General features: G+C 39.8%; 1 protein-coding gene across 2 annotated transcripts in view; it reads right to left on the bottom strand.

Moving 5' to 3' along the window:
• Positions 1-16586, bottom strand: part of KCNQ5 (potassium voltage-gated channel subfamily Q member 5) — a 301419-nt gene that overhangs the window by 63182 nt on the left and 221651 nt on the right. For both annotated transcript variants that reach the window (XM_075498199.1, XM_075498198.1), the window contains exon 3: positions 10102-10228. In XM_075498199.1, coding sequence (XP_075354314.1) covers positions 10102-10228 — 127 coding nt within the window. The remainder of the gene's footprint in view (positions 1-10101; positions 10229-16586) is intronic.

Raw genomic sequence — 16586 nt, 5'->3', positions numbered from 1 at the left:
CTGTAGGCAGGAGCCTGCGCTTTCACGGCTTTTCAATCCTACTGTAAAATCTCAGGGGGAGGCGAGCGGGCAGGGTGTCTGGAAGTGTCCGTCTAGCGCATTCCCAGGTTGTGCATAAAATGAAGGCGATGCAGTGGTATGGGAGTGGAAAGGCCAAAAAACCGTGGGAACAGAAGAATCCTGGGTGTGAGGGTGAAAGCGGACAGGCAAAAATTAAGTAACGATGCTGAAAAGAGCAGGAGATAGAAGAGCATGTCTCTGAGGGAGAGGAAAAGCCTCCACCTTTGTAGGTGGAGAGGGAAGAGACAGTATTAATAATCTGCTCTCAAATTCACGGGGTAGGGGGAAACAGGAGGTATCCAGTATCTACCTGAGTTATCTAATGCAAGTGTTGAATGGAGGAACATGGGTCCCTCAGTGTTGAAAGAGACGAATTCCTACCTTAAGTTTTCTGAGCCATCCTCCAGAGGCATATAACTCTCCTCGCCGCCTAAAACCCGAACTCACATTCCTAACCTACACAACTATTTTGGATGTCTGCACAGTCAGTGTGAGTGCCTCCTGGGACTCCTCTGTTTCTGTAAATACAGAGTTTACTCAGATGATACAGAACCAGAGATTTCCAGCCACTCTTTACCCTCAGCTGCTATCCCGCCTGCAATTTGTGGGTGGGTAGCCTAAAAGGGACTACTGTGCCAGCAGGAAGCTTTATATGTTTTGGAGAACACTAGTGCGGGGCACCTTGCAGCCACCCTTGAGAATTCCCAGTGTGGGAGATGTGAAGAAAGAAATAGAAACTCTGTTCAGCACTTGTCCTAGAGGGAAAAAACATAATCTGGTAGCCCTCTCGCAAACCCAACAGGAGGCGATCCCAAAATGAGATCTTAAATATAGTAGACCATGCCACTCTGCGTGACAACCTCTCCGCTCTGCCTCATGACGTTTTCATCTAAAACGAAGCAGCCCCAGCGTGGGGGTCTCATGAGCAGGCTGGGCTGGCGAAGGGGAGCCCCGGGGCCGAAGGGGCCCTGCCCTCGCCCTGGCTGCTCCCCAGATGGTCGCATACGTGCGTTGGGGCACCAGGACCGGGCGGCACGAGAGCGGAAGCAAGCGCTGGAGCTGCCTCTTTCTGCGGCAGGGACAGCTTAGGCCAGACTCAAACAAGCATTTACACCATTTCAGAGCTTACTTAGGTTGATGTACAATAGATCTAGTGGACACCTTGCTTAGCTCTGTTATTAACAGCAATATCATCTGTCAGCGGAAAGGTCAAATCCTCACTTTTGAGAGTTATCAGCACAAGCTTAAAGGTAAAAGATGTAATTTTTCTTTAAGAGGAGACTACAGGTTATGGGAGCCAGGTGCTTAAGTGCTAGGGATGGAAGGGAAGGGAGGAAATTAAAATGTGCAGAACATGCCCAATTCCATCTAGAAATATGCAAATATTTCCACTTAACCATATTAAACTTGAGATATAAATACTGTAACTCTGTTACACAATGTAACAATGTTGTTACATTGTCAAATCCTTCCTAATTGCTGTATTTAACACAGCAGCTGTAAAAAGGAGGAATTAAAAAACTGTACTTTCTCTTCTTGTACACAAGTCTTTTTCTAATGTGGCTGTTGGAGTGTAACCATTCGAGGCATGATCATAAAAATAGAGATTTCCTGCGATTCCCACTGGAATACTCTGCCCATCAGTTACTTTAGCAGCGCTGGTGGCAACACGCAGTTCTCTGAAGGGACGTAAAAGAATGGAAACATCTGTAGAAACTGAATTTCTTCAAGCTTTGTGATCACTAATAAGCTAGTTGCAAGGCTGGATGAAGACACCTGGCAATCAATTTGACTACACTGAACATAACAGTGGGCAAAGCTTGTTTTAAACTGTCAGCATTGCCAGTTAATAAATTAAAGCTGAGCAGATACCAGAAAACTGCATTTGAAGAAAACAACACTATCTCTAAAGCAACTGAAAATGCCTACTTTTCTAAATGACAATACAGCCAAGCAAAATGGAACCACTGTTTTTAACTGACTGCACCTATGACCCTTTTCCTGGAGACCTGGCTCACACACAGATGGCCTGAACAGAAATAAGCTAGTCTTCAGCAAAGACAGCCATAAAGTCGCAAAATTAAAACAGGCATAAGAGTAATAATTGTAAACTAAAAGCACCAAAGAGATGGAAAGACATACAGCAAATATAAGATAGCAGCATGCTGCCTGCTGTTATAGGCTGCAGGGTGAATGTCAAAGGAACAAAGTGATCTGTGGAAAGGGATTATTAAATGTGTTATTATTACAGAAAAATGTGAATGAGGTAGTTGCACACAATACAATACCGAGGGTGATCATTTCTCACTACATTTCCCCTATTTGTATAGCGCTTTCAAACCATTCTAGAAAGATTCCTGCAGTATACACCAAGCTGATAACTCCACGTAGACCTCTTCAAATTTCTTCATTTGGGCTCACAGGGGTAACACTGGGACACCACGAGAGTAAGCACAATTTCATTGACTAACACCTGCAAGAGTAGTTAATCATGGCTAGAAATAGCCAGATTGACAGTTGTCTAAGGTACCACACCAAGGCATTACCATTGAACTTTATGTTAACATGCTGCCAAAACACCCCTAAGTAAGTATAGGCATGTTAGTAACACAGAAGACACACTGAAAGTGACTTTTGAAATAAAGTGGTACCACAAGCTAGGGATATCAGAGTCCCGTGAGAGGCACGTATGCCAAGGACGGAGTAACAGGCGGTTGCAGAAGTCCAAAATAGCAAACACCTAGTCTAATAGGATGCTATTTTGGACCAATATGGAAATGTTCCTAAACAATTCAGATTTCTGCCTGGAGAGCATAATTCACTGCTGCAACAGCAAAACCTGTACAGCCACCGAAGCAGCAATTCCTCTCACAGAGGAGCTGTGGGAAAGAGCTGCTGCTGAGCTGAGATGGGAGTCACAAGGAATGTCACACACCGAAGCAGCTAATCTGCAGCACAACATCTGGAAGGAAGCCAAGAAAGCTGAGTATTTCCTTGCATATGAATTAGGCTCTGACATGCTATTCACTTACTTCATTAAAAATACCATTTTTTTAGATGATAGGAATGATAAAATTTGAAAAACAAACCAACTATATTACTGCTTTTGAGACTCCGTATGCTGAGGTAGGCAGATAAGTGAATTTGGCACAATCCTGTCTACCTCTAACTTCCACGCCAGTGCTTATATTAACAATTACTTAATTGTGGATTGGAGAGTTTACACATATGTATGGGAATTTGAGCAACTATCTTGTCTATGGATATGATGGGAATTCAGCGTAGTAAGGCAGGATATGAACATCTCAAATCGAATAAAGACAGGTAGTGAAAAGAAAGGTATTTCTGTAAGCATCTTCATATACTAGGTATCTCTAGTAGCAAGAAGTTTAAAGCCAGTCCCTAAAAAATGTGAGCACTGTACGTTTCCAAGTCACTGAAACCTTGTGTCTCATAAGCAGCACTGGAAGTTCTGTAATACACTTATAATATATAATATTTTATAATGTATAATAGTGTATAATGTATAGTATTTAATAATATTAAGTAGTTATTATTACTATCATTATTATATTACAATATATTTTCTGAGATTCAAATATGAGAGATCATCAATCATCTGAAAGACTCCATAAATCATTTACAGAATCTGAGTGAGTATGGACAGAGAACCTCATTATTTCTAAATCATTTGACTGTGACATTTGACTTCAGGAGACTTTCCTAACAGAACTGAACCGAATCAGGATTCACTATATGTTTTAGTGCAGGTACTGAGTTATATCAGTCTTGTTTGGAATGGACATAACTACCTCATGCTTGGGAAAATATCTTCAATAGCCTTCTAAGAAAGTAATTGTAATATCACAAATAAATTCTTTTTAGTAGAAGGTCTCTGGCTTTTAACAGGCTTTCTATCACAAACCTGTCTTCATTCTCTGATTCTTCACATCCCAGCGCTGTAACCTATTTCATCCATTCTGGTGTGGATCTCTTCTAATTTGTACTGCTGGAATTGTCTATTTACGAATGACTGATTATTCTTTGGATGAACAAAATCAAAGTTTCTCACGTAGCAGATGACTACAATTAACACCAGGTGATGGGGCAAATCAACATCTCTCTCTGGACCAATTAAGGGTTATTTATTGATGTTTGGATGGTTTCAATGGGGCCGAGAGATTGTAATTTCCTGCTGCAAATCTCCCAGAGCAAGAATTTAACCATACTTGATCCAGAAACCAGAAACTGTGTTATCGGCTATTCTGCATGTTTGGGAGAGAGAGTGCTTCTAATTTTGATGACAAACAGAAAAAGATCCAGATTGAATGTAAAACGCCTTTCCTCAGGAAAAAGGAATTGGTTTGTTTCCATTAATTACTTTGATTTCAATTAATATTTTTCAATGAAAAATCATTTCATCAGAAATCTTACACTAGCCTTGTTGACTTCCTTCATCAGCAGATACCTCAGCAAATGCACAGAATATGGATGCAAAAAACCCTCAGCCCTCAGATCAAAACCTCAATCTCCAAGCCTCAGGAAGATGAAAGGTGACACTACCCACAGCTCCCTAGTGGGAAAGAAGTCTTTAGACACACCTCACTCAGGTTGCCCAATTCATGGTAGGTGCTCCTCTGCTCAAGATAACATGGTAGTGACACATGGTCAAAAAACCATGCCAATCAACAAATGTAGGCTGCTGAATTCTTTAGCACATACTAGAAAGGAATTTCAACATGAACTACATTATACTAAACTAGCAGATTTCTTTTGAATAGCAGACATGCAACTTCTACAAAGAGAAGATTAGAGCCCGATGTCTTTACTCATAGCAAATGGTACCTTACTCAGTAGGAAGGGTAGTAGTCAGCAAAAGTAAATGTGAAACAATAAGACCCAATAAGACCCATAGATGATATCCCAACGACATTATTTTTCCTACGCATTTCTAAAAACTGTGTTGCCAGGACTGTCAAACATGAAGATATGCCACTAAATATTAGTTTTAAAAACCTAATTTGGGACCGATTTAGCCTGAAGAGCACCTCTGTTCATTGCTCATAATTATGGCTGCTGAGGAAATTTCAATTTCCAGTCTTAATACTACTACTACTACTATCAGAGTATTTTCTGGAGTGAAGTGGGCAGTGTGTTCCTGAGATGAGTTCAAGTCAGGCTGGTAGGAGACTCTCCAACGTGGAATTTGCTCCTGCTGGAACTTGGTTTTACTGGGATTTATAATGAGATGTGATGTGAGATGTGTCTCCTTGGTCAAGTATATACTTAATTACAGACCGTTGCTGGGTTATTTAGAGTTCAAATTACACTGGAAAGGGGCTGTTTATATTGTTTATCATGAGCAGCAGATTTACTATCTGTCTGTATTTAAACTATATAATGTGTCTAAATACCAAGGTGACAGACACACAACGTATCATTACATAAATATAATGAATTAATTCAAATTAAAGGTTCAGGAGATCTTGTAACACACTAGATATGGATTTGTTTATAAAGGTTTCACAAAAGTGCCATATGATGGTTCATTACCACTCTAATTAATGAAAAATAGATCCAGTAATATGCAACAGCCGCTGCTGTCATTTAATGTCCTGAAACAAGGTTTGCCAGCCATGAAGTTCAAGAGCCTGATTACAGATAATGGACTTAAGCTTCCTGTTGGGAATATGTTCATTCTGCAGCCTCAACAGAATTTGAACTTGTGACATTTCCAACATGCTGTAGCTTGACTAGAGGTAAAATAGAAGCAGCTGTGGGGAAATTGCTAATGGACTAACTGAAATACATGAAGTCTTTCACTGGGCTGGACCACCAGGAAGTTTAGTTGCCCTGGAGAAATGTTGTATTACTAGAAGTGGGCTCAAATTTAAGGTGAAAAAATTCTGAAACAGGAGTTTCAAACCCCACATTTAAATCGAGAAGTCACGTAAAGTTTAGGCACTAAAATTCACTGCTTCCAGTGTTTGAAGGGAAGTATGCTTATGTGCTCTTCACCTGCCATTGCTGGGCTTCCTCATGTAGGAGTCCCAAAGTCTCCTATAGAGTCAGTGGAGAGAAAGAAGTTCCTCTGGAAGCCTAGCAGACTTCAGACATGCAGGTGAGACTGGCAGAATCTTACTCTTCTGACCCACAGCTTGTTAGTTATTATTCTTCATTATTTTTATAATGTGCCACCGCATGGGAGCTGCCCTCACAGACTGAGATTTCATCGTGATGGTAAAACCTCTCATACACACAGGACAGTGGCCAGAAGTTTAATTTTGTCAGGTCACATGCAACCATCTAGGAGGCCCATTGCCAGAGAAAGGACTTGATTTATTTCAGTGTCCCTGAGTGGCTTTACAGGGAGGGGATGCCATACTTTCTTCCCGATTAGCAGACATGTCCTCTTTTATTTCAGGGGTCTTCAGGGAGCACGGCTCCTCCTAAGGCACAGGCAGACACAGAGTTCTTCCCAGGTGTCGGCGTCCCTGGCCTCCCAGAAGGCAGCAGTTAGGAGACCCGGTGCCTGGATTGCTACTCTTCTGCACAGTATAACACAGCAACATTGCTCTGCAGCGCTAACAGCCAAGCTTCAGACTGATATGCCCAGGAAAATTAGGATTTGCAGAAGTAAGTACATCTTTAAGTACATTAAGTACCTGGGAGAGTATGTTGGTATGCCCTTTACATTACGTACACAAGCTCATATACAAGCAGAGAAAATAAGGGATGGCAGGTAACTCCTGACATGGAACAGAATACAAATCAAGGTTTAATACACACTATTATTCCCATTTTCACAGAAATAAACAAGGGCACAAAACTGTCAAATAATTTGATGGATATCATTATTAACCTAGTAGCACACAGTGATGCTCGATGAACTAATTTGTCAGGGTAGTGACATTGTAGGCACACTAACATAAGCACAGAGCTTTGGCCCTGAATACAATTTTTCTGGTTATTAGGTTATTAATGGAAAAAAATAAAGGCTACCTGGATGTGACCCTTGAGGCAATCCTCAAATTTATTATTTCTAGCTCTTAGGCCATTCCCCTATGCAATTTGTGTTTGATCACAAAAATAATCAGAGAACAGATCTGCTGGAGATATATAGCAAATTTAAGTAATAGTAAACAGACTAAGTCTTCTAAAATATTATTGTCCCACTGTAACAATAAGCAGAAATAATAACTGAAAGGATGAGTAAGTAAGTGATTAAACAAACACATGAAAAGTAATAGGCTGAAACTGGCCATGTGCTTTTAAGGAGACCTTAGAACTGAGTTCACTGAGGTCCCCCTGAAGCCATCCTTTCTCCAGGCTGAACAAGCCCAAGTCCCTCAGCCTCTCCTCACAGGGCAAATGCTCCAGCACTGATCAGCTTGGTGGCCTTCACTGAACTCACTCCAGTTTATTGACATCTTTCACGTATGGTGTTGGAGAGGACAAATGGGGTGCGGTACCTTAGATGTGGTCTAATGAATGCCAAGTAAAGGGAGATAATCATGTGTTTTCGCCTACTGATGGTGCTCTAGCCTGTTGGGCTTTGCTGCTAGGGCACACTTTGCCATGACTGCAAAGCCAAGGTGTCAGGCAAATAGGTACTTTATGTAGCAAGAGCTGCAAAGTGACTTGCTAAAGGTTATTCCTCAAAAGATCAAATCTGGAGAGATGCAGAACATCAGAAACTCCCTTCAGGGATGCTGAAGTCCAGAAATGGACAATCAGCAGAAGAAGAGAGACACAGAATAATTAATGGCAAGAAGCTACTGGTTTAGTTTCCAGAAGCTGCGCTAGTAGCTGTACAGTGTTTTACAGAACAAAGTTTCCTTTTCATCCAGTGAGCCAGCACAGGAAGAAATCCACAAGCAAAAGGCTATTGGCTACTAATTAATTCTACTAGCAAGTGATGGAATTGCAAGGGCGACAGAGAAGATGCTTTTAAGGCTAGAGATTGCCTACATGAACATAGGTGCAATAAGAAGAGCAGGTGAACTCCAGAGAAAGGAGGAAAAACCACAGTCAAGTGAAGTAAACTCCAACACTCACCGAGGCCCGTGCCAGGGGACCTGCCTGAACTATTTCACATCAGTAGGAGCGTAGCTATGAGCTGTTTAAAGGAAAGGGGGGAAATCTACTTCAGTCACTCCATGATAACATGCAGAGTTTTGGACAAGGAAGAACCCTTCCGTTCACTTTTGCTGGGAATTAACACCTCAGGCTGAAGTTAATCACTGGCAGAAAACTGGCCAGTTGAATGGAGACAGGAAAGGGAGGAGAAATGGAAGCTGAACTGAACAAACTGCTACTGTTCCCACACAACAGCATTTGGGAGAGCAGCAAACCACTCTGGGATGTCAAATGCTTCTAGTAAGCTCAAATTCTTTAAAGATTTATATGTTTCTAGTAAGTTCTAAATGGCTGAAGTGGTTAATTTTACTAAATTAACAGTCTGGTGCTTTCTTATGATTGTGTGCTGATAAAACCTGACTACAAAGTTTCAGGTTCACCACAAAATCTTGGAATAATGGTAAGTCTGGTTAAGGAGGGTAGCCGTGTTGATGCCAGGGAGAGTGAATGTCTGAATTTCTAGCTTTCCCTTGACAGGTGGCTGGTAAAAGCTGGGAATATTTTTTAATTTTCTTTCCACTTTCCTTTTGGCCAGACGTGGGAACCTCGGGGCAAGTATGTGACCTGGCGCTGGACGGGGTGGGGTAAGGTGCCTACCCACCTCCCCAGCTGCCTGAACAAAACAGCTGCCAATCCCCATACGTCCTCCTCTCCCACAGTGTCATACAATAGCGTAGATGGGGTGATTCTTTCTGAGGGGGAGACAGTCTGCGATGCCTTTCCACCTACTCATGCACCTCTTGCTAAAGCCCCTTTCTCCATTGCAGGAATTCCTCAGTGGGAGAAGGTGTGGATTTACCAGGGAATGAGGCAGAAGGCGAAAGCTTGCTTTACACGTTAGCCCTAAGCAGTGCACTGGTCTGCTATGCCACGGGATACTGCATAACTGTTTTTTAGACCAGGATTGGATTCATTTACATGACAATATTGTTATTCACTGAGACCTGTGTGTGTAACTGCTATAAGCATGTGACTCTGTGTGCGAGCTGCTGTATAGATGCATGGGAGAATGTGTTTCCTGCCCCAATCGATCTATAAGTTAATTTAAGATACAAGCAGATGAAATTAAAGGCTGGAGAGAGGAAGGAGGTTGAGAAAGAAGTTGGGACGTTGATATCCTGAAGTTCCACAGATGTCCTGTAAAAAGCATTTGCTCCAAATCATTATAAAAATAAGAAATTATCAAATTATTTTGGTTAGCCATCCTTGATTTCTCTCTTTATTCGGAAACTGCCTGCAGGTTTTTTTAAAAATAGGGTTTTGACTGGTTGTGGGCCTATTCGCCATTCTCAGAGAGAATTTCTAGAGCAAAGAAGGGGAGGAAGAGTCTCTTGAAATAGTTGTAGGAGTGTGCTATATCCTATGCCAGAGTCACTGGCAGAGCAGATACCTGGACTGTCATGCAGAGAGCAGCAATACAGGAAGCAGCAATGTTGTCAGAAGACATTTCTAGGTAGGTTTTCAAACTTATTGCAGCGTACACATGTCTGATCACAGAGGTTAAATAAGAAGAACACAATGTATGCACATATGTTCATGGTATGTGTGCATGTATATACAAGTCGTCTAATATTCATGCCCATTAAATGCATACAGCTCCCATGATTTTCAAGGAGATTAGCTCTCAGTCCCTCATTCTTCCAATACACATGCCAGCTGTATGACATGCATAGGAAGGTCTCTTTTGGAGAAGATAAGGAACATGGGCTGACTAGTATTTAGGGACTTTGTGATTTTTTTACCTAGAAAAGCCTTGGGCAGATGACAGGTGACACACAGCTATTCTGGATTTACACGTGGTTACTGTAAACAGAGTCTGATTCCATTAGTTTTCATTCAGAAGCAAAACAGAAGGTGGGGGAGGTATTTTTTCTTAAAATAAACTAGAGCTGGGACACTTACCTATTACACAGAATGGTTTCCTTGCAAAGCGCAGTCTTCCTTGCCATCCTCGATATCGACAACAGCATCCAGCAGACCAGATACGAATAATAAATTCCAAACCAAAGACAACAATCATGACAAATTCCTAGAGATGGAAAATAAGAAAAATGTGTGTTACAGATAACCAACACTGAAGCATCAGGAAAATTATGACCACTGTGTGTGTCTACCAGTATACCTTGAGCACCTGAAGATCCTAAGCCAAACTTGGGACCCTGTTCCCCAGGACAGTTGCACATCTACACACAAAACACAGTCCCCAGAGCTTCCTGGTGAAGGGTCCAAATCTAACCTGAATAACATTAAATATCTGCTAAGGTTGGCTACTAACTATGAAACACTGAAGGACTGAATCATACTCAAAAAATACCAAAGCAAAATATTCAGTGACTTTGGATATTGAGGATCAGACCACAGGTAATTTAGACAGCCAGTGAAGAATATTTGTTACATATCCACATCCATAAAATTAGTTCTTAGTCTGAAGGCTGAATGTTTTGGTAGATATATTCTCATTGTAGCAATATACAGTTGAAGGGATTAAGATGATGCAAAAGCATTTAGGAAATCAATTTGTTCCTAAAGTAGGTTAAGATACGTGCAAGTGCAATTACATACAATGGGTATGTATTTGTTTGTAAGACACTAAGTGAATGTTCATACTAGGCATAACTTTCCCTGGACAACTTGTGAATGAAAGCTTTTAAAAATCTCCCCTTCTTTGTCTGGCTTGCTTTTCTTTCACATTGGAACCTCCTTTAAATTGTCCATTTCAATAGCATCAACTTTTATTTATGCAACTTTTATTGGAAGAAATTTTTCAGTACAACAGTAAGGTCACCAGAGTTGCAGCAAAAGAGCTTGGAGCACAATTCAGCTCCATACCTTAAGGAAATCTGAATCCCTATAATATGCAGTGATATAGTACATACACCCTGGTATGAAATTATAAACTTAATTTAGATTCTCTTCTGCAATGCCATCATAAAGTTATGGGTTTTGAAATAATTAAATAAAAATTTGTGTGTTAACCAAAAGAAGGAGAAAAGTGCTTGAAGGAACTTCTTAAGCAGTTCATCAAGAAGAAGAGGATGAAAGTTGTATTTTATTTGGCAGCTGAATGTGTTTCCATGTCCAGGAGAAAGCTGTTCCTTGTCAGCCAATTTATTTATTATTTCTACAGGATGAGGACTAGTGTGGTATTGGTAAGAAAACACTGAAAATGAATTAGATAGAGGAATAATTGCAAGGGTAGGGTTGATCCAATATTGACTTTTTCTCAAGAAACAGTTTGCATGTTTTTAGACTGTGAGACTCTACAACTCTGGAAGCCAATAAGGCTGTAAATATCACATATGTCAACTCAGGCATTAGTTTACCTGAACAAATGGCATCATTAACATTGTGTCATGTAATGGTGCTTTACTAGCTTATGATCACTGGCAGTACATTGAAACATGGTGAATTTAATTTGCTTTTGCTGTCATAGAACAATTTGAAAACATAGTATTCCTTCCTAAAACATGTCAGCTTGTATAACTACATCACTTTGAAAAAGGTTTTAGAACCTTCTTCAATGTCTTCATTTCCAGTTTTGTAAATCCCATGTTGAATGCCTAAATCACAAAAGCAGAATGAGATCCCCTTGCTAAAACGTGGCTAAAGGAAATGTCATATTTTTTGTTAGAAAAGAACACATGGAAAAATGAGTGTGACTGTTTAAGGTTTTCTTTTTATTCATTCTACTACAAGAAATTTCAGCTTAATTACATGGACAGAGTTATTGCACAAGTTTAGAAAGGATTATGTGCAAAATTGAAAAAGTTCTCCATATAGTAACAATAATTCTTAATAGTTGGCTGCCATGTGGTACATTTCCTTGTAGGAAATTCTGTGTAGGCCAAGAATAAAATGGACAAGAAGCCAACTGAAAAGAAGGAAGAATATGTATTTTAGTTATTTAACCACCACTTTTATAGTGGTAGTTAAATCATGAATTGTCAAATCTGGCTTACACATTCTTAGATGATGTCTCTGAATTTACGGGGGTTGATGGCAGGCATCCAGGCCATTTGACATCTGATTCTCCTGATGAATTTTCTTCTTTAGGGCAGGGGTAAGAGATACCGGAGGAGAGGAGGCCAGCAAAGCATGAAACATTCTTTGCTTCCAATAAGATCTTTTCCTTGTTAAAATCTAATCACATTTCATTTGACTAAAGTTTGTTGTTTCCCTGGAAAACATACTGTGTGTACAGATGCATGAGACACACCTCCTGCTTTGTAAGTACGCTGAAATTGTCACCGGCACCTTACAGGAGCTGACCCCCACACACAGGAGCATGTCCTCTATCATACCCTAGACCCCAGCAGGGCCTCTGATGGAGAAGTGGCAAGAACAGAAAGTACTTAATGATTCTGGAATCACTCGTCTACAGCTTCTATTCAGTTAGATCGGTATGACAAAACTGCTGGTAGAAGTTGAAAAGAGGCAATTTTTTTTTGGTAGTTCACTATGCTGGTTCCTATTAGGGCTATGCAGTTTTGTATTCGTCATCTGGACTACCGTTAGCAATTACTATTTGCTATGCTTGCTCAGTTATACGAAGATGAAAAAAGTCATTGTGTGCTGAAAGCACGTGTTTGAGAGTCTCTTGTACTACATGGCGTACTTGTGTGTCAGAGGCAGAAATCCTATTTGTCTCTCACGCACAAATGCATACAGATGTACTACAAAGAGAAACTTCATGGAGATATATCTACTCTGAGAGAGAAAAAGAGCAAAAGGATGTTTTCTCAAATTTTTTTGTTTTGGAGAGTGGGGTAAGAGTATAAGATTTTTCTTGGAGAAACAATGTAAAATATCTTTGTTCATTCCTTGAGGAAAACAGTTACCATTTCTAGCAACATTATGAATTTATGCCTGGTGATATTCTCTCAAAATGAACTGAAGTTTCTGGCACTTAAGTAAATTTTAGCCATAGTTGCTGTAGTTATAGTAAGTGAGCTCAAATACAGTAAATATGGCTCTGTGCACTGGAATGCTAAAAGAACTGCTGATTTTAAAAATACTGTATATGATTTTCTTCCACACATACCAAATTTCTGGAGGTTTTAAAATACAGTATAAGCTTGAATAACAGAAAGGACATTGAACAAAGTGGAGATGGGGTTTCACGCTTATTGTTGCACTTTCTGAAACAGTGATGTTTCAAAATGATCTTTATATCCTGGTCACTCCTACTTCCTCAAAGAACAACTGACTTTGAAGGGAATACATATCATAATGAATAAAGTCTAAAGGAAAAGCATTTTCCTAGAAAATGTGAATGCATTGAAACAGAAACTCTTCATAGTAGTATATATGACAGTTTTGTTGTATTTTGGATCGGTCCAGGTTGAGACCCGAGACAAACAAAGAATCCCACACCACTGTGAAAAAAGTTATGTTTTAGTAATCAGTGCACTCAGTCACAATGTAAAGTCAAATCTATGTCGAGGTTAATGCAGGCCAGGGAATGACATTATGTTTTCCTATGGCAGCTGCACAGTCACGAGGTTCTTGGTTTTCCATGGACAAAAATTGGAAGGATACATCCCAAACAAGATCAGGATTTTTTTTTTTTTTTAAATTTCATTCGGAATGGCTTATTACAAAATTAAGCATAAATCTAGGCTTTTGAATAATTTGGTTTTAGTTCCTTAACAATTGAAACAGAAAACCAGAACATAATTGAAAAGGCATGTGATGGAATAAATCATTAGACCTCATATGATTTGTAGGCTTGCTGTAGAAATGATGCATTCCAAGTATCTCTATCCTATGTATAATATGATGGAACCTCATTAATTTGGGATTACTTATAGATATTAATAACAACATTTACATCCGAATGGGAAAATCCTGTGCTGTTGATAAATCTGTCTTCAGCAAGGCTGAATTTGAGCTGATGAGCAAGTTTAGATTTACTGGAAACCTAACTCTTCCCTTCCTAGGGAGAGCAGGGATGCCCTGGCCTTTGCATTTCTTCCTTTTCCCCTATCTTGTCATCCTTTTCCAAATCACAGAGCATCTGGCCTTGCACCACAGTTGCCACAATCTGTAACTTTTTTTGATATTTAAGCTCACAGTTAGCCCCCCGCAGTAACTGCTATGGCAAATGCATTGGTGGTTCGGACAGTGGAAAGTCTTTCTTCCTTCTCAAAGCACAGTTCATTCAGACTGATGTAATTCTGAAATGTTTCTGCATGCGCAGCTCCAGTTGTCACAGGGATCTATACATATGCAGGAGAAGCAAGGCTAAAACACATGGGCTTAAAAGGTTCGGTTGTTTTTGGCATAAGGAGTACCGGTGCCAGGATGCTCCTGAAGTTTTTTGTATCTGCATGTGCCTTGGTTGCTCTGCCACTGGAACAACGAGAGTCACACAAATGGCAGGAAAGAAAAATAAGAGGTCATCCAGAGCAAGGTTTCTATTAGCAGACGGTCCTGGAGGACTCTAATGAATGGGTTCATAATTAATTAAACCAAGCATACTTTGTACAATTGAGCTACGATAAGCACTTTTTTCCCCTTTTTTTCCCCTATCTAATTAGGATACAAGTGATGATTTATTGAAATTGTCTGCATTAATATGCTTCTCAGGTAGTTTTTAATGATAAGGATTTCCTTAACCATAATATTATAACAGCAAAAACCTGTTTTTATCATAGCTTTCTTGTTCATTAACATAACTGCTTATTAAAACCTAAAATAATTTTCTGCTGCTGAAATCAGGTGCCTTGGTTGTAGACCGTCATTTCTGGGAATTAGAATGATTTTCGAGACGAGAAAATGACCAAAGTTGAGCAATCTGCGCTGTTCTTCTAGGATACTCCTGGTTATTTTGCAACGTGTAAACGAGCTGAGGTTTGGATATAAGAAATCTGCCCACAAGACAATGGCTCTACTGTTATTTTAATTATATTTCTTGTATGGAAATTGTGTTGTTAAGTATTCTAAAGGCTAGCAAAGTAGGACAACAGGGCTGCAGACTGATGTAAGGAGCTGCCTGCCTCGAGCTCTTAGGAGAACTGGGTCTACAAGTGACATTGTCAGAAGCCTGGGAAATGGACTAGAACAAATCAAATTAATCCCCTGAAATAAGCTTTAATAAGGCCACAAGTGTTTCCCTACTGAAGACAACATCTCTGCAGTGTAGCTGCACTGCAGATGCTCATCTGGTGTAAGTCAGCACAGACTCACTACACTAGCACAACTGCAGGAATAGGAGGAGCAATGTCATCTAATAGAGCTCGGGAAGTGCCCCCTCTTCCCTAAAAACTCATAAACAGGCAAGTCCAGTGTTTCCAAATCAGTTGGAAAAGAGGGAGAATAAACATGTTCTCACTCTTTAATTTATGGCTGACTGGTTTAAAGATGTCACCAGCTGCTAAAATCTCTTTATGGTGACGCACAATGAATAGTTGATACTATTCAAACAGCAATGCTTTATTATTCATCATCAAAGAGAATGAGATTGTTTTCTCATTCAGTTAAAGCAAGAACACAACACCTCACCTTCTGCATCCCTCTCTCAAGCAAAAAAACCTCTACTGATTCAAAGCACTGAGCACCAGAGTTGGGCTCTACGTTTTAAACAGATACTATCAGGATGTGAGGGGAAGCACAACACTAGTCTGTCTCAGAGAAACCTGAGGAAGGTTTGAGCTTTAAATAGTTGTGATGCAGAAGCTGGTGAAGGACTAGGGACCCTTCTGTTATACTGGCCAGTTTCCGGATTAAAATCAGCAGATATGAATATGTGCACACTTTATTGTTCAAGATAACAGTATAATTTGAATACACAGTTGTATTATTCCTGATTCAGCATTAGAAGGGGAGATCTTTGATCTAAACAGCTAACAAGTATATCTACACATGCGTATATACACTTAAGGAACTAATGTTTTAATTCTTTCCAACTGCATTTTAACAGTGGGAGAGGCAGCCATAAATCTGAAAACATAACCCAGAATAGACCCTATTAGTGGCACATAAATCACAGCCAGAGCCTTCAGTTCTGCTCCCAGTGCAATACACAATAAGCATGAAATGAAATTTATGCACCTTTTTGTCATTTATCAGTTTTATAATGAATGTGATACTTTTACTATACTTGCTTTTCCAAATTATGATTAAGATTTCCCATGTTGATTCTACGTTAAGAGAGGATTATTGAGAAATCAGTTCTGTGCCTTTTAATCTAATACACAGCTACAAGTGTATGGATATAATTTTAAAATCCCAGTGATATGCTTAGTTTTAATTAACCACATGTTATATAGGACTTCTGCTATCCAACTCCCTTTTAACTTTTTGTGTTTATTACTTGAAATGGCACCTATCAGTCATGTTTCTTTATTCACTTACAACAGAAAAAAGCCCAGAATTTTTATGTCAAG

Source organism: Mycteria americana, chromosome 3 (genome assembly GCF_035582795.1).
Source record: "Mycteria americana isolate JAX WOST 10 ecotype Jacksonville Zoo and Gardens chromosome 3, USCA_MyAme_1.0, whole genome shotgun sequence".
Taxonomy (NCBI): Eukaryota; Metazoa; Chordata; class Aves; order Ciconiiformes; family Ciconiidae; genus Mycteria; species Mycteria americana.
Note: the sequence above shows the minus strand (reverse complement) of the source record. Positions and strands in the feature narration are given on the sequence as shown.